This window comes from Meleagris gallopavo, chromosome 1, assembly GCF_905368555.1.
Source record: "Meleagris gallopavo chromosome 1, MGAL_WU_HG_1.1, whole genome shotgun sequence".
In the NCBI taxonomy this organism is placed as follows: domain Eukaryota; kingdom Metazoa; phylum Chordata; class Aves; order Galliformes; family Phasianidae; genus Meleagris; species Meleagris gallopavo.
Window position 1 is genome coordinate 172,324,763 of NC_139404.1, and position 27,543 is coordinate 172,352,305.

Genomic DNA, 27,543 nt, shown 5'->3' on the forward strand with positions numbered 1-27,543 from the left:
TTCTTTTCTTTTTTTTTTTTTTTCTGTAAGAGTATTAGTATGCTTAAAAAAGCCTTCCTGTATATCCTGGCTTCCATGCAGTTCATGAAAAGTAAGTTTTGTAAAGCTGCATTTCAGATAAGAAGAGGACAAGAGCAGACAGAGCACCATGCTCTAGGTGTGCCCATTTGTGTTTTTAAAATCTTGTCTGCCTCTCTCTTGAGCTCCTCTGAATCTCAGCATGCCAGAAGTTTCACTTGGACTTTTGAAAAACACTGAATCCAGGTATAATTTCTAATGTGCCATGGAATTGACTTTCAAGAAGAGCGAAAACAGAAAATAAGTGAATTCCATGGTCTTTTTTTTTTTCCCCCCACAGGAAAACTTTTTTTTTCTTGTTTACTGCTTCAAAAGCAAGAAAACAAACAAACAAAAAATTATGGAGAAGGCAGGGGGTACGAGGTGCAAACTGGGATTTCATCTTATATGTAAATCCCTCCTTCATCAGAAGAAAATATACTTTCAAGGCATATTATAAAATCTTCCTGAATACCCATTCAACTCAACATGGCTGTCCAATTCCATGATTGTAATTTTTCTTCCTCACTCCTTAAGCATAAAAAATGAAATATTCCTTGGAAGTTGAGTGGATCATTTTTTTACTAAATGACATTTCTTTTAGTCTCCAGTATCGTGGATCTGGGAAGAATGCTCCTAGCTCCCACTTTTCTCCTCAGTTTCTACTTTAATGCCTGTTGTAAGGGAACTGTGATAGACAATACCCAACTAATGGCTTTGTCAGCTGTATCTCTCTACTTGCCCTCATGAGGCCCCAGAGGCAGTACTGCGTCCAGCACAAGAAGATCGTGGAGCTGTTGGAATAGGTTCAGAGGAGGGCCGTGAAGATGATCAAAGGGCTGGAGCATCTCTCCTATGAAGAAAGGCTGAGGGAGTTGGGCTTACTCAGCTTGGTGAAGAGAAGGCTCTGTGGAGATCTCATGCAGCTTAACAGGACCTTATAATCAGGAATGACCAATTTTTTACATAATCTGATAGTAATTGGAGAAGACAGAATGGTTTTAAACTACAAGAGGGGAGATTTCAGTTAGATGTTAGGAGGAAGTTCATCACTATGAGGGTGGTAAGGCACTGAAACAGGCTGCCAGAGAAAGAGCGGATGCCCCATCCCAGGAGCAGTTCAAGGCCCAACTGGATGGGTTCCTGGTTAGCCTGATCTAGCAGGAGGAATCCATGGGAGGGGGTTGGAACTGGATGGTTTTTAAGGTCTCTTCCAAGCCAAGCTATCCTATCACTCTATGATTCTATGACTATAAGAATACCAAATATTTAGAGTCACTGGATCACTTGCACAGTCCTTCATGCAGCTAATAAATGTTTCAGCTAAGAACCCTCAACTCCCACTCAAACAGCAACCCTTTGATTTATTACTGGAAGAAGAATTACTTTTCTGTACTATTAGCAGAAAGGAAGATAGCAAAATACTCCTTAGGTCACTGGCTTTCCTTCTTGCTTTTTTCAAGGAATCATTTTTACATACTATAAAGAGACAAGAGCTACACAATTGCTTCTTAAGACCTTAAAACTTTGATGGCAACACAGCCTTCAGTCATTTGATGACACAGGAGTCCCATCATAACAAAATAGTTGCTCTGTGCGAGAGTTTTTAATTGCAAGCACATTTTACTGGGGTATTCTATGTGATTTGAAACTGCAGCAGACAAAAGCTTTTTCTCACAAACTGGAATGTTAATATATATGAATGTATATGTATCAGAGAGAAAAAGAGAGATACAATATATGTTGCTGCATTCTTCAATATCTACTGGAATTGAAGGACAGCAGAAATTGTTCCATCTGGAGAAAGCCAAAAAACTGCTGTGGTCCTCTAGAAAAGGCTCTTGTCCACAAGAGCCAAACTGAGCTTGTTGTGAGTCCATGGATCTGTCCAACAGTGGCTAGATAGTATAAAGAAACTGAAATTTCTAATCTGATTTCCAGTCAACCTTCTAATTTAATAATGAGATTCACTCTGCCTTTAGGTGTACTGTGACTCAGTTTAACTCCAGATTACTATGGTGTCAGGATGTAGATCTTCAGTCCTGTTGGTGGCCCAGAGTCATTGAACATTCAGCCACAGGAAAACCCACAGCAAAAGGCACATTCTCAACTTCTCCAGCAAAGTGTTAAGGGATGCAGTGTGTTTTAAAAATCCATTAACAGCTTGAATTTGTACAGTCCACACTCATTAGATTGTGATCTTTTGAATGAGCAAGTTTTAAGGAAAGTGTATCCTGACTTTGGACTTGCAGAGTAAGCTGAATGTCTCATTAGCAGACAAATACTTGAATTAGCTACTAATAATTGACTATAAAAATAGGATCTTTCATGTATCTCTTTTCAAAAATAAAAATAAAAATAAAAAACAAACCAAAACCACCCCAAACCAGTCTTCAGCTAGATAAAAAAAATAAAAATCCCCATTTGGTAGGGAGCAAGAACGTACCATTAGATTTACTTATCTGTTACATGTGGACAGACAGCATAGTAGTATGTGCAGATAATCTGTCAATAGATCAACTCCTCTGTGCTTAAGATTCTGCAGCATCAAATGACTGAATGTAGCATCATAGCTTACAAATCAGAGACGCAGACCAATCATGCAGTCTGTTGCAAGAGTAAGAGGTGGAAAGGCATTCTGGGACATTCAGCTGTTACCTGTAATTTGCTAGCTCCAGTAGCTGGCCTTGACAACTTCTATTTCAAGCTTTTTTAATGTCAGAATAAGCAATTTTTGCCTTTGCCTATTTTCAGCAACAGTAACATTAGTCAACAAATCATGTGCAATTACTTTTAACTAAGATCTGATTAGGGAAACCAGTGCCAAGTGAATTGCGCACAATAACCCACTTAAGCCAGTTTGATGCAACCCTGATGGCAACACTGAATCTGGTCTTATGTCTGTCTTTTCTGCATGTTGGATTATCTTCACCTCAAGCTTTTTACAAAGTGGGGGGTTCTGAGAATCCTAGATTTCTGCACTCCATAGAACAAGGTATTGCTTTTTTTCCTTGCAATTATTTCTGAATCTTTTCAGAAGTAGCCTGGTTTTATGTTTAGCTATTTGTATTTAGCTAGGCAATTTTATATGTTTTAAGCAGGATTTCAGGCCTTAGTCAAACCATCATTAAATCTAAGAGTTCAGATGGGTTCCCTAATGGCTACCACTGTAAGACAGATGTTTTTTTCCTGCAGTTGGTAGATTCTTAGGCCATCCAAGCTAAGGGAGAACAAGAAAGGAAAGGCATGAAAAAAAAATATCTGTCAATCTGAAAATCACTTATCCTATTCCCTTTCTATAGACATTTCTCCAGTTTCCCTGAACTCATTTTCCCATTACTCTTTTGTTGAATAAACAGAATGAATTATTATATATGAGAAAGTTCCCTTGAGAAGAGCTGTTTTCAATTGACAAGTGAGTTGAGAAGGGGAAGAAACAAATATGTCTATTGATCAAAGACCTACCATCCTGTCAGCTTCCAAGGAATAATGTATTTTGGGCTGAAAGAACATTGCTGGGATAGATCAAGGATTCTTGCAGGAGTAAGAAACCCTTTTTTCAGTCTGCTTGATAAGCAGTAAGAATACTGACTCTGGTTTCACAATTAAATCTGAGAAAAAGAACACCTAATTAAAATAAAATAAACAAGCAAATGGAACATATTTATTAACTTTTAGAAGTGCTCAGACCACTTATGCGAGCTCAGTTCATACTTTATTCCTTCTCCTCAGCATTATCTCTGCTGTACTTTTTCAAAAAAAGAAAGTAAGCAGATGATCAGCAAGATGTCTGATCCTCCATCCCATTTTTTGGGTTACCAAAATAGGGATGAAGAGTATAAACAAATTGCATACAGCAACATACATAACCCTTCTACTTGAAGCCACTGTTCAGAGTGTTATGCACCAGTGGGCAGAGACCATGCACAGACAGTCCAATGTTGTGCCTCTCCACGTATACTTAACCTCCCTCCCCCGATCTACTTGGCAGGAGAGGCAGTAGCACAAGTTCGAGGCCCCTCTTTTGTAGATGTGAGAATAGCTCACTTGTGACATCCTGGCACACCGAAAGAATTACAGAAGAGACAGCGTCTTCTTTAAATGCATAGGAAGGCGTGTGCAACTTTTGCTGGTGCCAGTGCCAGATGGGGAAAGACTGAACAATTTTCCCACCACCTTTGACAATAGCCAGAGGATTTATTAGCAAATTATATTTGCTAATAAAATCAAGGAAGCTAAAATGCAGGGATGGCAAGGATTTGGGATTATTGAGCAATGGCACAAAACCAAACCAAACCAAGGAACCAATGCAACAGGTCAAACTGGAAGATAAAATACATAGAGATGGAATGAGAGGTTAAAATAAAAACAGAAGACAAGAAAATGAATTGGAGAAGACAAAGAATCAAAACCAACATGACAATGTCTTTAAAAAAAAAAAAAAAAAGAGTTCTGAAAATGTCATTAAAACCTGTTATAAGCTATAATACATGTAAACAGGAGATGTCATTTTTTTCTACATGCTCTTGCTGTTTCTTGACTTTGGCTAATTCTCTTCACCCGTCTCCCTTTTCAATGTCCTCATTCCTTTTCCTCCAAAAAAGAAATAAAACCCACAAAATAACAGTTCCCAACTCATTCTACACCACAAAGACATCATCTGTTTCTTATAGGTAGTATGTCAGATCACAGGCATGCCACTGGATCATGCTGATTTCTGAAATGACTGATTTCTTAACTGGAATTAATATGCTAAATATATATATGGATATATACACACACACACTTGTGTGTAAAACTTGTGTCTAGAAGTGACAGAAGAGCTATTTTGCCTTTGCTATAAATACTTTCCTAAAGCATAAATAATTTAACCGGTCATTTTACAGTCATTATTTCATAACTGCTAATGTAAGTGGATTTCAACCAGGCAAGTCTTTCTGTTTTGCAGGCTGAGTGTAACAGGTGTAGACAAAATGGGAGTAATATGGAAGCACCGTACATCAGGACTGATTTTCAGAGACACAGAGTGTGCTGTGGGAAAATGACTTCTCTGAAATGGATTGCACACACAACCCAAGCAGGGTTAACTCTGCTTCCTTGTCTAGAATAGGAAGGCATAAGTATTGCCTCTGAAAACTTGTCATTTCCTTTGGCCAAGGCAACAACAATTCCTCTGAGTCTTGAGTGTGAAAACTGGACTATGCCAAACCCCATCAGTGAGAGAAGGGGGAAGCACCATGACCTTGTGGATCCAAGAACAAGATATATCACATGTCACTTCAGAGGAGTGAAATAATCCTTCTCACTCATTACCTTCTCTTCTGAGTCCCCCGGTTGGCAGGTAATAACTCCATCTCGTGAGCCCCCAGCAAATGTTGCTTTGCAGTTTGCAAGCCACTGTTTTCAGAAACAAATTAAAAGAACATATGAATAAAGCCCTTAACTTGATTTGCATAAAGGTAACAGTATTTTAGTTACATAGCACATAAACAAAATTTTGCAATTTTGATTTTTATTCACACAGACTATTTGCTTTGAGTACAATTTTAACAACTGCAATTTTACATTCTATTAGTAGTATTAATATTTGAATTGCGTAAAACAAGAAAAAGAAAGAATTATTTACTAGCTGGGAGAAAGGAAAGATTAGGAATATTAAACATGCTGATGTTTCTAAAATTAAAGGACTTAATACATTTTAAGTTCTGGTTCATATATTCAGGAAGAAACATGAAATGAATCCAGTATCTGAAATACACTTTTTTATTGAATGTAAAACACAGAATCACAGAATGGCCTGGGTTGGAAGGGATCTCAAGGATCATGAATCTCCAACCCCCCTGCCATATGCAGGGCCACCAACCTCCCCATTTAATACTAGACCAGGCTGCCCAGGGCCCCATCCAATCTGGCCTTGAACGCCTCCAGGGACGGGGCATCCACAACAATTAGACACTACCTGCAGTCTCCTGACATAGTGTCAATATACACATAGAAAAACAAGAACAATAGCACAAAGCACAATCCAGCATACCGAGAGAGTTGCTTCTTTTCTGTTGTTGTACGTGTCCAGGTATTCCTGCAGTTCTAGGACACTGAACTTCAGTTTTTCAAGAAGGCCACAAGAAAGAAGCTGGAGAAATGAAATGAAAAAGGCGAGCAAACATCACTATAAAAGCATAAAAATACTATCAGAATAGGAAATACAGCAGAGAAAATATCTTGCAAAATAATACCTAGGTTTATATACACCAATAATGAAAATTACTTGATTTTATGTTTAGGAAAAAAACAGACAAATAGAATAGTATATTGAGAGCCTACTGGCAACAGGTGCACCTACGATAATTTGGACGTGAAGTTGTGCTTTGTGTTTAACAGCTTCAGAAAGGACTTTTTCCCTAGACCAAAAACACTGCACAAAGCTCAGCTGGTTAATCTCTACGGCTCTCTAACAATGTAAAGCACAGTGCTTTGTGGTCACAGAAGCTGGCCAAAATCAGGCCTAAGATTACATTTCAGAAGTAATGCTCCCGTGTGAGGTCACATTTTCCTGAAGCTTTTGGACAAACTCGGGCCAGAATGAAAACAATGAGAAGGGTCACCTCAATTACTAATATACAAGGGCTGCTCTGAATGTAGTGCCTCCTGTTTTATGATGTTGGCCCATGATATCAGAAGCAGATGTTGGTGGTATGGCAGTTGCAGTTGAACCTTCTCACCAATATTCTATCACATTCTGATGCTGTGTGAGAGATGATAGTACAGGGACAGTCTGACAGAATGGCATCTGACATGGAAGTGCATCTGAAGCAAAGGCTGAATTCCTCCATGAGGAGAAAATGGGCACCCATTGACATTCACTGAGACTTGCTGAATGCTTATGGAGACCAAACAGTGGATGTTAGCATGGATAAAGTTGGACTGTGTGGGTTACATTTTCCAAGCAATAATGCCATCACAGCAAGTATAAACAGTGGTCACCTCCAGTGGTGCAGATTTTTATGAGTGTGGCATGCAGACTCTTGTTCATCACTGGTGAAAATGCATAGCTAATGGTGGTGACTATGTTGTAAAATAGTATTTGGAAGCTGAGAACTTGCTCTATCAAATAGCATTACTGTACTCTTGGTATCTATTGTGGTTTCCATGGAAATAAACCGGAGGAATAACTTTCGGAGTGACCAATGTATATTTCTTACGATCTTTTTAATATCTCATATGAAGCCATGGTGAACTATGTAAAAAACAGCTCTTCCTTTGCCATTTGTGTGGCCAAACAAACCCAGCGGACACCTCTTTTATACTGCTTTCTGGCACAGAGGCTCAACATGTTGTATCACCCATCTGCCAGTACTTACCTAGTAAAAGAGTACGAGAAGTTAATGGAAATTTGCTTAAGAACAAGAGAAAAAAGAAAAATAACAGATGGGAGGTGAGTACTCTCTTGACATATCCGTACAGGAATTGCCTTTACATGAAACAGACAGGGAAATAACACTGCCATGCAGCATATGGTATTTGAAAAGAATATACTCACTGTTTCTGCATCTACAAAAAGAGTAGGACATTCTGAGCACGATGTTAACATCTGAGAAGACCTCACAAACTTGGAGCCTATTCCTCGCAGGTTGTCTCCCAAGTAGCTAGCTGCATCGCAGGTTAGGAAGCAGAATCTTTTCTGAATATTCTGTAAAGCAAAATATACTTTATCATATTCTTTACTCAAGTTCTTCTATAAAGAAAATTGCATGCCTTTTTTTTTGAAGTGTGTGTGTCACACAACAATGTGTAACAGAGGTCACCTTCCTGCGCAGAACTCAATTGTTTGCTCATGGATACAAAACAGTAATTATTATGCTGGAGAGAGTGCACAGCTGTGCAGCTGTGAAACTAGCTGTGGAGTCAGTAATCATCTACTGCTGAAATATTTTCTTGTAAACATGATTCAATCTATATAAAGTCTTTTACCCACATTTAGTTCGTTTTCTTGTCAGTACAGGGTTAACAGAGTTGATCAGCACATTACTTTTTCTGTCCATTCCGGGCATTGTTTTGTTAGTATTCCATGTCAAGGGGTTAATCAGACAATATAATGGACATCCTAACGCCAAACAACGGCACGGAAAAGCAGAAAAGAACTTTTGCTTTCCCCTGGGGGAAAAGGTTTCTTACTAAAAGTTTGCTGTTGTTTGGGAGGACTCCAGAAATACTGCATTGCATCCGGGAATTATTCTTCTCAAAAGATTTCTTTTCAGTTTTTGTCATTTTGAGTCCTTAAACAGCCCAGTCCTCCAGAACCATCAGAAGCATTCTAATGCTGACACTTCCTTTTCAGCAGCTAATATATTAAGTGAGTAACAAAAATATTTAGTTTCACAGGACATGAAACAATTGTATTGATAAATACAGAACAGGTTTCATTGCTAATGTATATTTCACTAAGGCCAACTGCTCAGCTAGTGAGAATAAGGTGAAAATGTTTTTTAAAATAAAAATATACAACATTTTTATATTTTACCCAATATAACTGTAGGTACTTCTCTGAGGAATGTAAGCTAGGACCTGAATTACTGTAAGCATTCCTCAGTGGAGAAAAGTGCTTCCCAAACACCTCTTTGTGTGATAGACATACAAATGGCCTTTAGTCCTTCTACTCTGGGGACCTAAAATCAAGCGAGCTCAGTTCAGTATTTATGGATAACAGACACCAGTGGATTGGGTGACTCTTTAAAAAATTTATAATAACCATCACATTACAAGTAGGGTATGCACCATAAATTATTTCTAAAATAGTTAAAGAAAAACTTTCTCTACAGTGCAACTTAAGAACTTCTCTCTAAAGCATCTGAACCAGTCTTGTTCACACTCAAGATCTGCTGTTTGTCTCACTGTATTTTTCTACCATCTTCAACACATCAACAAAGCTCTACACAGATCACTTAGCACAGAGCTCGGATTCTCTGCTGCACTTGAGTCTGTGGTTGACAAAAGGGGCATTTATTAATTACCACAAAAACAGGTAAATAATTATTTCTATGAGCAACTATCAGATCATCTCAATCAGTGTTTGGTGACAGCTGTGCATTTACTACTTAGGTATCCTCTGAGAAGAAAGAACATTTGCATATAGATAGGACAGAGCATCAGTGATACATCAGAAAAAAAATTAATATGAGAACAGATATTTTTATATCATTGCAGATTAGGGAAATTCATGCTATGATAATAATAATACTGGATAAAGGAATCCAGAAGCCATATCTATCTTTCAGAACTCACAGAATAAGGAATGTTATTAAAAAAAACATCAGGGAAGTGTTTATCTCAAAAAAACAAGAGCAAAGGAATTAATCACTAAGTTCAGGGAAATGCAGGAACACATAAGAAATGAATAACAGGCTGTACAGATTTGTTCAGAACAAATCATATCAAACAAGTTAGCTTCCACAAAGAGATTAAACATTCTATTAGGAGAAACAATTGATATGTTCTATATTAATGTATTTACTGTCTTAGGTAGAAAAAATGGGTCTATAGGTAACCAGGTATGTAAAACCATACTCAGAAGTTAATTATATACAGTTCACTGTCCAATTCAAAAGATAAATCGAGTAGGATTCCACTGGGATCTGTCTCAGGCACTACCCAAATCATTAATAAAAACACTGAATAATGGAACAAGCAACATGCTTATTAAATGCAGAGATGGTTGAACTGTGGGGTCTGCAAGCAATTTGGGAGCTAGGATTATAATTCACATTGATCTTGGCAGACTGGTAAAATAGTGCAGGGAAACAAAGGACAAGGCTGTAGTCAGAAACAATCACAGTGCACATTCACGATGAAGAGTAGGCAGGAGGGCAAAGCTCTGTAGAAGAAGATCTGCCTATTAGATTGGCTTACAAGCAAAAAATGAATTAACTGTATCCTACAGTAAAGCAATTATCAGAGAGATACAAGATTTTACACAGGAATAGCTTCTACAGAACATCTAATCCAATTCTTGTTATTGCTGGTAAGAACTTAGGCCAAAGTAACGAACCTGCTCTTGCTTTTCAAGGAATACACAGACTTACTGAAGAAAGCCCATAGCAACATCTAGAAGTTTAGAAAATATGACTTATGGTGATGGTTGAAGTTAAGAACTGAAGTTAAATAAGACAAGATTGGTATAGGTGAAGTCATGAAATGGTCCTCACCTATAAGCAGGAACTACAAAGAAAATAACGTATCACAGCAGGTAGAGCAAGAAATCATAGACGTAAAACAGAGGAAGAGGAGTTTTCAAGGAATAGGAAGAAGAATGAACAACACTGCCTAAAGATGTTGTGAGGCTTCATCTTAGCATACAAGTTGAGAATAGTTCATACAAAGAAGCTTAAAAAAACATTTGACCAAGGTGAAAGTTGTAACCCCTAGCAAGATAAAGACTACAAACTCCTCAGTTTTCTTCCAGCATTCTATGAATGACTTTAAACAATCTCACTTTATTTCACAAACGTAACTTTCTCAAAACATTTCAGCTTCATCAACAGCTGATAGTGTTAAGTAGCCAGACAAGATATTCCTTTACTGCATTTCTTTTCATATAATCTTGAAAGCATCGATCTATAGCTAAGAATGTAACAGACTTAAACAGAAAAGTTGTGAAGTATTAAAACTGCTAATGAAAGCATTTAGAAACTAAACAAATATATATTACTTCAGTAATTATATTTATTTTGCAATTAAATAGACTATCAGTTCTATAACAAGTTATCTCAGCTATGTCCCTTTGGGTACAGATTACAGTGACTGAAATCTTTTGAGCAAGGCCTGAATGAGGTACATACATTTTAATAAATAAGACTATCAGGAGTAATAATGACAACATCATCATATTGTCATAATAGGCATATGCTTGCATTTTGTCGCTGTGTTTCATTTGAATGTGAGTAGTAAGAAAACATCTTCAGAAATTTTTCCTCTTAATCTGATATTTTTTCTTCTGGGAAGAAGATTTTTATTAACAAAAAGGCTCAACTGGGCAAACTACTTGCTGGCTGGCTCATAAATCTGCTTGTTTTGGAACTGCATGGTTTTCTGAAAGACATTGGATTTGACAGAAATCAAAGAGGCAGTTTAGAGCTGAGACCTGAAAGGATTATCCAGAGATCTCTGAGAATACGACCAGTTTACAGAAAAAGTACTTCAGTAGTTTCAGGAATTTTAAACAAGCTTAGTGTGTTGTGGGCAAACATCCAAGTTACCACTGACTTGATAAAGACCAAAACGTAGGTACCGTGGAAAACACACTTCCTTTGCTTCACCAAGTATTTAGTTGACAAACGCTCCAAATAAGGATTTTGTTTCACGGTTAAATATTTTGGCAGTACTCTGCATTCCAAGCCTTGCACATATTGGGCCTATTTCCGAAACTTCCTGGTGTTGAGGGTCAAAAATCTTTTAAGATCATGGATGAGTAGCAAAGTTTAATGGTGCCAACACAATGTAATTCCAGACAAGTTGGGATCTTATGAAAAAAAATCTGGGAAAATAACAGCTATTTTTGAAAAGTAAAAATGTATCTGTTACCCCATTTAGAAAATCCTGGTATCTTGATACTCTCAACACCTTAAGTTTTTTTATTTACTATTATCCATATTCTACTGTTACTGAAAAATCTTTCTTATCCAGTATCAGCTGAAAAAAATTAGTAGGTTATCTTTTGAAAATAGGAGAAACAGAACAGGTAATGCACTGTGTGCCAGGTTTTGGAGTTAAACAGGCACTTCAGAAGTAATTTCAGGTTTTGCATTACATGCTATTATATATTGTTTTAATTTTCAGCAGTGCACAACAGTTCCTTTTCACCCCTTCAAGGAAGAGAAAAAGGACAGCTCTCAAAACACTTGAACAGGGCTACTAACCCCTAAGACTGACGTAAAGGAAAAAGCTGAAATAAACATTATGAAGAACCACAGTTCTAATTTTCAAAGCTGACCCATCATGCACTTAAGTAAGCATTGAGATTTTTTTCAAACAGTCATTTATTACTGCTTAAATGAATGCTTATCTTTTTAGGTACCTCTATTTACAGTGGTGTAATTTTTAAAGGAGAGCACAGTGCACAGCTAAAAGACATAAAACTAACTCCAGAGGAAATAGGATGGAGAAGAGAGTCCTAAGTTTTGATGTTTCTTTTTTGTAAGGACAGTTTCAATACATTAAAAGATCTCAAGATGGTGTATTTATTAGCAGAGTACCCATTGCTAAAACAGTTGCTAAAAACAATAGCATACTCTGAGACCACATGTAATTTAATTCTGCATGAAATTACCTGGCTGCTGTGTATACTGCTGCCTCTTATAAAGCAGGAGAAACCATAAAAAAAAGCTTAAGAACTAATTACATACAAACTAGATAGTGGTTCCTTAGAACAGATCATATATTTTACCCCTTTTTTCTAATCTGTCTGCATGATGCTTGTCTTTGTACATACACAGTTTTAGAATGGAGATCTATTTATAGTTTTTAGACTCATTTTCTGGAGTTCATGTTACACAATGGCAGCTAGATATTTCTATGCAAATGATTAGCTACAGAATATTTAATATCGCTGACATTTACAGTGGGCATTGTCAAATTACAACAGTTTAACAGTCCTTTGAGGTAAAAGGCTATTTCTAGCAATTTGTAAAGCATGGAAGAAAATACCCTTTAGAGTAGATCCACATTTTTTTTAGTGTTATTTTCAAGCCTTCAAGTATGAGATTTTTATTTTTGTATTATTTTTATGACTATAGAAGACAGTTCTACATGAAAATCTGGTATAATAATCGCACTTGAAAAACCTGAAAAACTATCCCTGTTAGTTCGTTACTACTACTGCCAAAAGCTGTCCCAGTAGCCATGCACAATCTACACATTTTTAATTTGTCTCTTGTTTTCTCACCTTAAACAGGGAAGAGAACACATGAAATGTATAAACTGCACAGGAACCATCAGAATCACACATGAGCTGGTTGATGTGACTACGCCAGGCTTCTTCTGCATCATCACATGCTGCTGGCTGAAATGCAGCAAGGATGGCAGAAAAAAATGGTGAGGGAGGAGGGGAGGCATTTCGATCAACATCTCCAAAACTAAAGGAGAAAAGAAAATAAACCGTGATGAAAGCAGAAGCGCAAGGAGGTGGCAGATAAAATACACTGTAAGAGAGAGAGGTTAAATCCCACGAGCAGTTACAGCATCTTTCTAAAAACACTCATGATCTTCCAAATTACTTTTGAATACTGGCAAGACTTCAGCCACAATGAAGTAAAATCTCCAAATCAGATTCCCTATCTTCAGAGCATTCAAATCTATATTACTTCACCTTGAAGTACCTACATTTTTTTATCATAGAATGGTTTGGAAAAGAAAGGCTGATATTTCACAGGAAGATAGAACTTAGGAGGAAAACACTTATTCTGAGAAAACTTGCTTACGTTAATGTACAGCAAAAGCTTGGAAAAGAATATCTTTGTGTATACAACAGTATACACTCTGACATGTTTGGTTTAACTCCACAAACAAAATGCATTCTTAACATGGAACAACATTCTTGTACTTCATGGAGAATTAAACAGGTTGACTCTTTTTTAAAAGGGTACTAAGCTACGTGCTCCTGTGTATTAGCCTTTGTGAGGGAGAAACACTCCTGCAGCTCCCAAGAACAGGAGTTGATTCTGAAAAAACCACTGCAGAGACAGAAGGCCTTTTTATGCCTTCCTACTGCTTTACTCTTCATAAATAGATACTGACTGCCGTCTAGCTCAGCATTCAAAGTCTGAAGGACCTGCACACAGCATGGAAAAATCTTGATGTCTTTGTGCAGCATTTGCTAGGGTCCATCCAATATCATCTGGAGGATTTCTGACAATATCGTAAACTCCTTATGATCCATAAGCAATGAATGCACGGATGATCTGTTGAACAGTTAACTAAGCAGTATTTCTGTTACTGCAAAACTTTAAAAAGTATTTTTCTCTTTAAATGAAATATATCATGTATAAAATGACTAACTGCATAGGTGTATGCACAATTTGTATCTTGTTTCTCCTACAAGAAAAACCTTGTTCTTTCTGTAGTTGTGTGATAATTATATTGATAATTTTATGCTTACCTTTCCAGTACCCAAATGATTAAGTTAATTAACATCTTGGTACCACTTTGTTGTACAGTGTAAGAGGATTTTTAGAAAATCCTCTTAGAAATAGCAGCATTTACAAGTACCTGGCAAGAGCAAATTGTTCCAGCCTGTCAACTTTCTCTTCAGTCTCTGTCATATCCAAACTGAGGCTATCACTGCATTCAAATGCTCCTGGGAGTTCATTTGTAGATGCTGAAAGCTCATCCTCATGGACTACTGTGTCTTGCTCTGCATGTATGGCTTCAACCTAGGGATGTGAACAATGATGTCTTAGAAAACTGCAAATTAAGAAGTTAATAACATTAAAACCTAGAAAGTACTTAATGAAAAATAAAACAACAGCATGTTAAATCACACAGATGTAAAGCTGCATAAAATAAAATAAGTGAATCGAGTTACACTTCTGTAATAAGGCTGTATCTGCTTAACTTGCTGTCTTGGAATAATTTATTTTTAAAGGTATTTCCTCAACTGAATTGCAAGAAATTTCAGATTTCAATACATTTGGCAACATAGCAAGGATGCATTTTTTTCAGGAAAACAATAGGGTTCCTGTTACTGTCAGGCTGTCCTTGTTAATTCTTACTTTATGGTGTCCGAGAGAGTATTAAAGACTCTCAAGATAGACTTAAAACAATCACTGTCTGGAACACTACATGCGTGTTTAGAATTTAGAATTATTCTTAGCATGTCGTGTTTATTCAGTAACTGCCATAGAAGAGGAAGCCAAAGCATTTACAGGCCAATAAGAGGATTATGCTTCTATCACTTCTTTTTTTTCTGTCCGTTAGTACCTAAAGCTAATGGACACATCTAATCACCTCTCTTGATTTCTTTTTGAAAGCTTTTCAATTTCTCTTATATTTTTACTCTGAACAAATTTTGTTTGAGTTTCAATCTTTTGCCTTTTGCCTATATCATCCACAACATCTCTGCAAAGCAGTGGTGGTTCAGATGATTCCAGCAAGGAGGTCATAAACTCTTTATCTTTTCTATTTGACATGACTCATAAAGGCAGATCTCCTGCACAGATGCACATATGCATGTACATGTGTGTTGGGAGCAAAAAAGATAGTAATATTCCTGAGTCCAAGACAGATAAAATGAACTGCAGCACAAACTGTTTATGCTTTATCAAGAAGGAGTTAGCATTAACCACTTTCAAACATGTTTGGATGGGATAGAATAAGGGAGGAAGAAAGAGGAAGCAAGCATTTCACACCCACTGGAGACCAATTCATTTTGCAAAAAGAAAAAAAGTGGACTCCAAAGATTCACGTAGGAATGGAATTCACACGTAGGATTGGAATACACTTCTAGAAATAGATGTGTTTCAGTAACTTGAAAAATATGTGTAATCTGAATCTGTGTATGCTCATAGCATTATTTAGCACTGACTTTTCATCTCTTACAAATAATATCTTAAATTATTGTAGTCACTATCTTTAGTAGAAAATAAGCTTAATTAACTTCTTCTCATTAATGATAACTCCTGGAATTTGGAAATAACCATTTCAGAATGCTTGCTTATTCTGCCTGTTGCTCTCATTTACTGCATGTATTTAAAAGCAGAAGCAATATTTTTGTATTTGATTATGATGCAGCAAGAAAACCTTTGTGTATAGCTCTAAAGAAGTAACAAGCATTTTCCTTTGCACTGCCGACATACCATCAGCATTCTGAAAATAAAAACTCAGACAAAAAAAAAAGCATGAAGGGGTTCAGTTTTTATGTTACCAAATTAAGCAAAAATTACCTAGGTGCAATTTCAATTTTCTAACTAAAAATTGGATCACTTCTTCCTTAAAATAAACACCAAACTAGTTTTTCTGAGTAAAAATACAGAAGTATCTTTGAGGTGAAAAACACTGAGAAGGTGCACCGTGTAAAGTTTATCAATTCATACATCCTTATAACATTGGTAAAGCCTTATTACCTTGGGTTATGTACACTTCAGAATCCCCAACCTGTCTCAGGATGAGTTGAATTTGCTTGTCAACCTTGCAAGAAACTCTGCTGCAATTTTCCATCCTTTACTTTTTTACCTTTTCCAAAGCTTTTCAATTTTGCTGAACACTGGTGCACGGCTATTAGGGCATTAAATCAATAACTACAACATCAGGATGGACATGATTAGTCACACCTGCAAACATACCCATTCTGACCGCAGCTTCCTGAACTGAAATTCCGCCAACTTCTGCTGCTCATAGTTGTTACATGATAATCTGTCTACCAGCAACTGTTTTGACAAATGATAACCAGTTTATCTGTTCCACAACCATTATCTTAAGAAGTTCCTCTCCTCCCTGATTCTTAACTGCTTTTTCCTCCTCCAGTCCTTTCTTCCTCCTAGGGAAGTTTCTAGCACAAAGAATTTGTTCAATACTCAACACAATTCCAACCTATGTCTTATTCTCTAGAATTCTAGTTTCCGTAACTTCTCTTATATGCAGCATCAGCAGTACTGTATCAATTATTTGTGCGGCTGCATGTAAAAGAGATCAAAGGGAAGAAAAGGAATGAAAGCTGATGATTACACAAGTCAACTATCCTCCTCTGTCACACTCTCTTACACTGCTTTCTTGCAGAAGACATTCCAACTCAAACACCGAAGAGAAAGCTTTAGTGATAAGGTGGAAGTGTTATAAAGCCCAAATAAAACCCATCCAGATTACATTTCTGTAAAGACAGTGTTCACCTGAGCTCCCATAAACAGAAGTATTATCAAATAGAAAATGAAAGAAAGTGCACCCACACTCACTATCATTTACCAACCTTACATTATGTTTGTCCTCTGATTCAAGTGTCTGAAATAAACTGTACTGAACATGGCTCTTTTATCCTTGCAAATCCTGCTGCCTCCCTCCCTCCAAGATGGCTTAGTATTATGGTCATGAATTTAAAATTTCTGAGTGTCTGCCAAAAGGCAAGAACTGAATCCAGTGCACATAACCGTACAATAGGTTCCCACATACAAAAAAATCCCAGTGACTACAAGCATACACCCACCCCATGAGCTAGCTTTTAAATTGGCACGAAGAACAAAAGAGCATTCCCTTAGAGCTGTGACTTGTAAACACTTCATGAATTCATCTTCTAATGAGTTAGTAGCATCTTGATGAATATATAGTGCAATATCCCCAAGAAACAATAAGTATAATCTTTTAATAAAGAAATTGTAAACAAAATAGAAAGGTTACGAATGTGCCCAACCATATATATGTACTATATGAAGCCATTACATACAGAAAGTCAGAATGTACTTGCTTTCACAGATCAAACTCTTCATGACATTACATGCAAAATAAACTTGAAAAAATTATACATGAAATCCATTGTAGTTGGAAAAGGAAGTAAAAATTTATCAACCTTGGATCCTTCAGGCACTTGGAGATTATTCATATCAGGCAAAGACACGTCAAAGCTAGATGTTCCTATATTAAAATGATGAGGGTCTGCTGAGGCTGTGTCACATGACGTAGAAAGTGAGTCAATGTGGTTTGTATCCTCTGATGGGGAAAGATTTATAATCTGTTCGAAAAACAACAAAAGGACAGAAGAATTGAGTACACAGCTACCTATCGCTTAGCTTTTATGAACATGCAGAGTAGACATTATATTAAATGGCAGTAACGGAGGCTCTTTCAGTTTGTACATGCAGACATATTACAAACTATATTGGAAAAAGTGCATGCAAACATCTTAGAAGTGAACAATGAAAACTGGACACAATTTACAAAACTGGAGTCTTCTCCTATTTCTGTAAGTATTAAATACATCAGGAAGATTTACTACTGGCCATTAATGAAAAATAGACATATTAATTTGTGGAAAAAAGGTTATCTAATCAGATGTGAACCTTCCTATGTTTTGAACTTTACATTAAGTCTTGCATACGTATGTAAATAAGGAAGAAGCAAGCAGTGAATGTCATCCCCCACTGTCAGATATTAAGACTGCACCTGAATGAGAGGAAACTAAAAGCCCAGCTTATTTACAAACACAATCCTACCTACTGTTAAATTTCAATTTAGCAACTTACTAGGTCTGAGTTCTCCAAGATCTGGCTGGTGGTCAGGTCCTCCTCCTCTGATGACTCCTCGGAGTCCTCATGGTTCATTTTGTTCAGGCTGGGCGTGCTCCCAGAAAGCTGGCTCTCCTCCAGCAGCTGCATGTCACACTTGTCCAGGCTGTCCAGAGACCGTCTCCGTACTCCCCAGTTGAAGTTGTCCATGCTCTCTCCCTGAAATTGGATATAGGGTCAGCTTCCTTCATTTGAAACTCATTATATAAAAAAATTAATAATTAGCTCAAAGTTAGGTTGATAAATGTTTTTATGTAAAAATATAATACACATTTGATATAAACATTATTTTGTTAAGCCATAATGTAACAGGAGCATTTAAAATTTTCCAGTGCTTCACCTGCAGGTAAGAGCAGAAGCATGGAAATGAAAGTTAAATGAAGAGTCATTCTTTTCAGTATTAGATATTTTTCATGCATTTGCCAAATTAAGAATTTGATTTGTAAGTCCACGTATACACACACCTCAATACCATAGAGCAATGACAGGCAAAAGAAAAGTTCTGAAGCAATTTTAAGGGGTTTTTCCAATGATGTTTAAAAGTATTAGGAGCACAGGTCATAGCAATGTTTCAATTGTGAAACATATGCTAAAGACTTTTCATCCTTCTGTACATACATAACCACAGTGATGAGTTAAGGTAGATTTGAATGTACTCCTACAGCACGCAAAATATAACAGTAAAGCAGCAAACATTTTGAACTTTTTTATGATTCTAGACTCACATGGCTTATTTCACTTATTTGAACTACTTGAAACTACACTTCAAAAGTATAGCATTAACTAACATTTCTTGATAATATCAGTTTTTTTAAAAAGGATACTGTCAAATGGACCAAACATTTTGTATAAACTCTTAATTTCAATCCCCCGTACATTTATATAAACTGAGTGCATTAATCAAATTGCATAACCACTTATTAGGATGGTCAACTGGTACAAAGGTCACTTAATTTCTTTTCTGTATAAAAATGACAAATAGTTTGCTACCATTTTTCTGATTACTTCAGGTATTTCACAGAAACCAGACCAAGTCTGGCCATGTTCCTGTCCAGCAATGTGGGAGCATCTGCAGCTGCTCCTGCCATGGACCACATGAGCTTTGGAAACAATAGAAGGTTTACACAAGAAGCATCCAGCAACAGGTTTGGATTTCTCTAGGTGAAAACCTGCAACGTCACATAACATAGGAAGGGAATTTACAAAGAAAGGAAACATTTACTAAAGTTGAGTGCTGGTTTCTTAAAACAGGATTTTTAAAGTACCAACACTCTTAAACAAACGTACCAACTGCTGAAAATTCAAGTTGGCAGTGATCTTTTAAATATGAACCTTCTGAATTTAAAAAAATATATAGTTCTGCCTAAAAATCATAAGCATTGGCAAATCACTGATTACAGAAGAGCTATATCCTATGCTCATGAAGATTGAAACTATGTACAATCACAGAAAAAATACGGTCTGAGTTCAGTGAGGTACTTCAGCAGATATCTGATTTTAAACACTTGAGTAATCCATGTTCAGGGCTCAGACATTTCCTGAAACGGGTGCCCTGAACTGCAATGTGCAATTAATTCTACAGTGACCTCACTTCCTTAACAATCAACTGACAGACTGCACAAATAGATCTTACTTTGCACCACTGCCCTGTAATTCAAGGAGCTCTGGAAAATGACTGGAAATAGGAAAAGCTCAGTTATATGACACTCTGCTTGCTTTTCATGAACAAGTAGTAGGTAAAAAGAGAAACACATTTTTGGAGAAAAAAAAGAATCCAAAAATGCAAAAACTGCAATCTATAAGAGCATGTTGTACTAAAGAATGCACTACACTGAAGAGCAAATCATAAATAATTTGCTATGAAGCCTGACACATTTATTAGAAGAACCCTGTCTTTTCATCCTGAGACACAGCAATTTTATGCAGGAAGGGCACAAAAACTAAGATGTAAAAAATTAGATCTCTAACTCATAGAAATTGCTGTGCAGTTCCCAAGTACTTATTTTAACAAATTCCTTGGCAACTCATCCTCCTCCATTAAAGGCCGGAGGATACATGCAGCAATGGGACATTCTGCATAGAAACATGAGTGAATAATAAGTAACAAAGCAAAATCTATGAGCAAGCAAAGATGACCATTATTACAACCGGATCCTCAGTGTTGAGGACAGCTATCAATGAACTTTTCAGCCCACGTCTGTGGGCCTATTTCCTGTTCTGTTGTTCTTCTACAATGTGTTTAAAAAGGAAGCCAACACAAAAAAGAGAAAAGAAGGGCATGCTATTAGAAGTGGGGAATTAATTAAAAGGAAGAGAAAAAGATAAGAGATGAAATAACCCACAGTTTTTGGGTTAGCATAACCTTGCTACAGGGGCATCTAGAATCATACTGAATTTATACAGGAGGTCAGCATGTGTACTGAGATGGACTAGGTTTTGTGGTCTGAAGCAGTGCTTACTTCACAGCAAACAAGCAGGAAGGAAGGTGTATTTGAGAGGATGCTCACTTTAATCTACAGCTTGAGTGAAGATATCTCCTATCTGACAAAACCACCAGAAAAAGAATCACTTACAGATGTGTTTCACTGGCAGTGAGCAGCTCTTACATTGAACGTTCCTCAATCACTGCCCTCGAGTACAGGAGCAGACTGGCCGTGGCAGCCACTTTAAGCATTACCACAACCCAAGGGAAGGGGCGGCACGGAAAGGACACTGAAAAGGGATGTAGCCCAGGGTAGAGGAGAGTAGTGCTATCTCCTTCATAAAGCCAGTAAGAATCATAGAAAACTTATTTCCTAAGGTTTTACCATATGTAATGGCACTGTACGCAGAGTTAATGGACTAACACAAATACTGAGGATGTAGGCAAATGTACTGTGTGGAAGAGTATGGCAGCACTCCCATATCACTGTATCTTCTAATGCACAGGTATTTTGAGACAAAGATATTTCTAGTGGTTGTTTTTGAATATCGTAACTGATATTCAAGATACAAGAAACAAATATGCAAAATACCGTTGTTAATTTTTTGTCAAATCCCTTCTATAATTCATTCAAATTCTGTGTCATTGCAGCCCCCTCTATATATGAAATGCACTGCAGTTCACAAACAAACAAACACTGATGCGCCTTTTCAGTTTTCTTCACAGATTCCAGAAAAGGTGGTAGGAGTATGCAGCTGAATTAAATTAAGTTGTATGAACTGATTTATTCTCACTGCCAATAATCTACGCTTTCTGAAAAGGTCTCAAGTATCACCTTTCATGAGATGCTAACGGAAGCCAACATACTACAACTGAAAGGTTGGGAATTCTTTTGTTTGCACATAATACTTATACATTATACTTATCAACAAAAATGCTGATTCTAGAATTAAGAAAGTTTAAAATTTGTCAAGAACATGTTAAAAAAAAAAAAAACTTAAAATGAAGCAGAATGTAATTTAAAACTAATTTTGTGAAAGAAAATAAAAAGTAATTCTAACAAAAGACAAAAATGAAGCACCTGTCAGAAGGACAGGCACACATCTGCCCACCCACCCATACACACAAGAGGGGGAGGGCAACAACAAAACTACAAGATTATTTTATAATACAAATTTGCAAGAAGGCATAAACATATACTAGCACATCTGAGTTCAAGTAGCATTCTTACCTGAAGTTCCTGGGTAGCAGATATAACAGATAGAAAAACAAATAGAAAGAATCTATGTAAAATTACTGTATTAAAGACATCATAGACAAACATTTGCCTACAGTTTTAACTAATGTCATTAAAAAAAAAATATTTCAACTCTTCGGCCTTATCTTTTAAGTTTGAAAACATTCACTAACTGTTTTCACATCTTTATTAAGTTTCAAAAAAGTTCATTTTGTGATCAGGGGGTGATAAAAGCATCACTGACCTGTTTAAATTGTAACTTTTTTTTTTTTTTTTGCTCTTGCTAGTTTAAGTTTTTCCAACACTTTTTTTATTAATGTTTATTAATCAATTAAATTCAGATCTGATTTCCCTTGAGTCATTAGAGATACAGATTCTACCAGGTCTGAATTTGGCTGAAGTACCAATTTCAGCAGAACACTGGTAAATGAGATTGGAATCTAGACCTTGGAATACAATCCATGGCAATTTCCAAATTGCCTTATGTAAAGGACCACATTTTTAGTTCTACTTCGCATAAAACTAGAACAGTTTAGTATCTTATTCACAGCCAACTTAAGACAATTAATATATTTAGGCTTCAGACTTGAAGTCAGCCACATATAAAGAATAAATCTCTGTAGGATCATAGTCCATGAAGGTGCACTGTTGGACAGGAATTATTATGTGTAATTATACATAATTACACATATGCTTTTAACTGAAGAGAATGAAGAAATTCCTACGTATCACCCATTGGACAAACAGTTATTGTATGATAATTAGTCCCGATCTCTTGTAATATCTTGAAAGCATTTAAGACACAGAAACAATTGCAGCTGGTACACACTGACAAAGGAACCCCGCATTGCTGTTTTTTATTGCTGTTTTTTATTACTGTTTGGAAAATAAAGCTCTTCCATAATACTTAGTTAACCTACTTTCAACTAATGATGTCACTTGTTTTTTAATTTAATTTTTTGTTGAGCAAAGCAATGGACAGCTGTGATCTTAAATTACATTTTCATATGGAGATTCCTGACCATAAATAAGGACTCTGTGACATCTCCTTCCATTCATTCATCCTTTCTTTCACTGGAAAATAAGTTAAATTCAGATGCGAGTTCAGAGTTGAGGGGTCAGTTTATCTTAAATAATTCTAGTAGTGGAAAAATCTGATTATTTCTTCTTGTACATGTTTTTCTCAAGGCCAAGAGTGATGCCTAAGAATACTCAAGTTAAAATCCATGTCCAGATTATGATAAAACAATTGGTTAAACAGTTAAGTTATATGAACATTTGCACTCTTCAAAAGAGTTATTAATTCCAGAACATTTAAATAGCAACAAAACTGTTAGAGATGTTTGGCACCCAAATACAAAGATACACTTCAAATTTTATATAAGCAAAGGTAAAGGGTGCAGCACCCCAAATTTCAGCACTTTTTCAACTTCTTCACTTGTTTAGGTACAGACAATCTGACCTGTGAAGACTTGACCTGGTCCTCCAGGCTTTTGTTTTGCTTCTGTATGAAATGATGAAACCACTGACAGTGTCAGCAGAATGAGAGGTACATCTCTCTAAGTATTAGTGATTTCATCAGCAGTTGTAGGAGTACCAACAACCCGAAGGCCTGAATTCATATTTTGGAGGGTTATTCATGAACCAACAGATTTGGAACAATTTTATGCTTTTTTAAATCTCAAAATACAACTTGTTAACAATTTATACCTTTAAAATTGTGTTTAAAATAAACTGACTTAAAAGTGAGCTCACTTAAAAGGTATTAGAACAGAGGCTTTATCTTCTAGTAACAGTTCTGCAGTGTTTCCTAAAGTTGACTCAAAAAGGAAGGGTGTGGTAGCCTGTTACTGTTATGCTACTGAAATAAACAGTAAGTGAACATTATAAATAATCTCAACACAAAATGAAGTTTATAGTTATACAGCTGAAGCTTTATATTACAAGAGGACTACAGCTTTTAGTACAAATAATATAGAAGTATTTTAATAAAAAAGATGTTTCAGATAAAATATACTGTACCTCCCCATCTTCCAGCTCAACATCTAGGAAATCGAAGTCCCTAAAGACTCTGAATTGTTGTTCACTGTTTGAATCATCCATATTCTCCTGCTCCCTTGCTCCGTCTTCTGAGGACACCAAGCTCGTCTGGTGCTCAATCAAATCCAAATCACCACAGGAAGAAAAAATCACCTACAATTCAAAGGATTTCTCGTTACAAACTGTTCCCTCTGGTTGTTTCTTCCTAAAAGCTGTAATTGGTTATTCAGAAGGCTGTATTTCCAGTACACACCTAATTCCTTCACTGAGTATTTTTAGAACACTCTTTATTATTTATGTTGGACAGGTGCCTTCAGATTAAACTTGTACAAAGAAATAACTTCATACTGCAGGAACACGTCCAAGAATATTACAGCTACCTCCTAATGGCCGCAGATTGATGTTGCCTGAAATGTTTGTATACATTTGCAGGAACAATACTCAGAGAACTTTGCAACACAAATACTGTCAATGGAATGAGACAATAATAATAATAAAAAAACTAGTTAAGAATGATGTTTAAAATCTGTCAAGATTAGAAATACAACAAGCGATAATTTTTCCTTTTTTACTAAAAACAATTATACATGCAATTTAGTTGTGAAAATGCCCCTGCCTTGTAGAAATGGAAGATCTGTTCATCAGAATACAACTGATATATAAACTATATTCAAAAGAGGGTTTAGAAATTTTCTTTTTTCTGTAGAAAATATTTAATAATTATTTCAAGAATGTCCTACCTTAGATGATCTATTGTCTGTTTCTTAACACAAGACAATATTAACTTTTAAAAAGTGAAGTTATAAGTACTGTCTAACAGAAAAATCAGACTCCACCTCAGCTTTAATTCTGTGATTCGATTATGTACTTTATAAAGGCTATATATTGGTAATACCAGAGGTCATTACTCTACACACTTAGCTGCCATACATCAAACTTCTAGCAACACATCCCTCTCCACAAAAAGTCATATAGCTCTGTAAGTAAATCATCCTTAAGTGAGAAGGCCATTCACCCAATGGCCAGTACACTGAGAAATGCAGTATGAGCCAATGTAAACCAGAATGATTGCAGTATGATATTAAATTATACAAATCAGATCAACAGCACTGGGAAATATAGTTCTTCGCGTTTAAAGTTCTGGGCATGAAGATATACAGAAATGGTCAACAGAAGGCGACTTACTGAAGGGTTTTTACTCAGTCCAACTTCCTGACCACACAGAGAAAGGACGTGTACCAGCTTTTCCTTTGTCCTTTTCTAGAAAAAAGACATTTCTCAAGTTAGCATTTTCTAAGCCTCTCATTGTTCTGGTGGCTAGAAATAAACATTAAAAAAATTTTAATTAAAGAAACCAACCAACAGTTCAGTCATTCAGTGCTCTCAGAGCAACTGTACATACAAGGAAAAATAAAAATAGCTCTTAATTATTTTAGTGCTTATTATTTTTAAATTAGCCTCGTAAGCCTAATAGCAAAACATTAGATCCTGTGGATAACTTCAGAAGGGGCAGTTTAGGAGTTTGCAATTAAGCACGTATATAATTATGTTCTGCAAAAGGGCTGAGTCATTCCTACATAATTTGCTATGTTAAAAACAAAAACCACAAAAAAACCCCAATCCATTAAATATATTTATTATGCATAGTTTTAACTTGCAGCTAGACATAATCAGTAACATAATCAAATATAACTTTTAGGAACGTTGTTCCAAGGAATTCTTTTTATATATTTTCCAAGAAAACAACACTTAGAAAATAGCACTTGCTGTCTGTCTGCTCTCCTCGCTGAGCTCACCCATCAGTTGAGTCATCTGACATTGAAGTCTACAGGTTAAAAGAATGCCGTATAGAAACAAAACATAACTCAGTTCATTTCTGAATCCTAGAGAGATATTTAGCACACACAGCCAGCCTGGAATCCAATTTGTGTTAATTCAACTGCTCCAAGTGCAACTATTAAGGAATAGTGGGCTATTTTAAAGGAGTTTACCTGAGAGTACTGTGGTCTCTTCCAGCTCACAGGAACAAGGACATTGGAGTTAGATCCTGATGAGGTTGAAGAAGTGCTTCGGGTGACAGCCATTGCCCTGGGTTTACCATCTCGTCCAGAAGAACTTTGCAGCTCATCGTACCGCCTCCCAATAATTGGAGTCTTAAACAGAGAGTAAATATCCACTAATACAATGCAGTGCTCCAGGAGGAACTTAAAATGGGGCCTATCACTTCAGTTGCAGGTAAAGATTGCTCCGAACATCACAAGCATGGGTGAAAAAAGGAATGTAGCAAATTTCATGTCACTTGGTACGTGCATTACTTTACACTGTGAACTCTCAGTAGCTGTTGCCATCCCTAGTAGCTTGTGCTTGAATTCAAAAATAGCTAACATTCAAAGAAACTGTCAAAACATTTTATAACATAAGAAGTAACCCAAAAATCTGCAATTTCAACAATAAAACCTGAAAGTTTATGAAATTTATTTCAAATCCAGATTAAGATTACTGAGCAGTCTGGCCCCATTTTAATGCACAATGAAATTCTTCCTTGGATTCATGACAGCTCAGCATTTACTAGAAATTTCATGTTCCTACATGAAAAAAAGAAGACCTTTATAACAATATTCTCACTGTTACCTACACAAAGAAATCTATAATGCCACAAGCAATCATGCAGATTCATAACTATAACTTGAATGATTTCCCATTAAAGTCAGTAAGACCATTCAATTCTACAAAATTGAAAGGTATACAGGATCTTTAGGATAATCACTCCTGTAAAAGAGTTCAAATTATCTCTTCTATTATAGAATTACCCAGGTTGGAAAAGACCTGCAAGATTATCCTGTCCAACAACCCAACTACCACCATTATTTCCCCTAAACCATGTCCCTCAGTACAACATCTAAATGTTTCTCGAACGCCTCTGGGGATGGTGACTCCACCACCTCCCTGGGCAGCTCCTTCCAACACCTGACCACTTTTGGAGGAGTTTTTCCTAATGCCCAACCTGAATTTCCCTTGGCACAACTTAAGGCCATTCTCTCTAGTCCTATTGTTAGTTTCCTTTATTTCACAACTTCTCTGATTTCTTAAGGAGCTACAACTTGATTAAGGAACTACTGAATGACAAGATTCACCAAGGTGTTAAGCAGCAGAATTACAAGAAGTACCTCTGAAATATCAAAGTGAAACTCTAACGTCTTCCCTGGCAGCTCTTTGGAAGCACTGTTCCACACTCGATGAATTTCCATTTTTGAAAGATCATTGTGTTGATATGATGGTAGAACTAAACTGGCGGAACGAGAAACTACCAGCTTCAGGATATTCAAAGCTTCTCTCCAGTGAATGCTCTAGAAAGAGATATATTTAATCAGCAAATGAAAGATTCACATATTTTCATAACTATTTACAATTTACAGTCATATTTTTTACACATAATAAGAATGTGGACTTGGAATAATACTGTTTTTTCTCTGTCTTGTTCACTGACTAAATATATATTTACAGAACAGTTTCAAAGCAGAAACTAA

At 36.4% G+C, this 27,543-nt stretch overlaps 1 protein-coding gene across 6 annotated transcripts in view; it reads right to left on the reverse strand.

Annotated features, from left to right (window-relative positions):
* Positions 1-27,543, reverse strand: part of FRY (FRY microtubule binding protein) — a 238,116-nt gene that overhangs the window by 7,052 nt on the left and 203,521 nt on the right. For all 6 annotated transcript variants that reach the window (XM_085216046.1, XM_085216041.1, XM_085216042.1 and 3 more), the window contains 11 exons: positions 27,184-27,363; positions 26,008-26,169; positions 25,202-25,276; positions 23,999-24,169; positions 18,276-18,476; positions 17,603-17,764; positions 14,317-14,480; positions 12,995-13,184; positions 7,598-7,747; positions 6,092-6,190; positions 5,371-5,454 (listed from right to left, as the gene is read on the reverse strand). In XM_085216046.1, the coding sequence (XP_085072172.1) occupies positions 5,371-5,454; positions 6,092-6,190; positions 7,598-7,747; positions 12,995-13,184; positions 14,317-14,480; positions 17,603-17,764; positions 18,276-18,476; positions 23,999-24,169; positions 25,202-25,276; positions 26,008-26,169; positions 27,184-27,363 (1,638 nt within the window). The remainder of the gene's footprint in view (positions 1-5,370; positions 5,455-6,091; positions 6,191-7,597; positions 7,748-12,994; positions 13,185-14,316; positions 14,481-17,602; positions 17,765-18,275; positions 18,477-23,998; positions 24,170-25,201; positions 25,277-26,007; positions 26,170-27,183; positions 27,364-27,543) is intronic.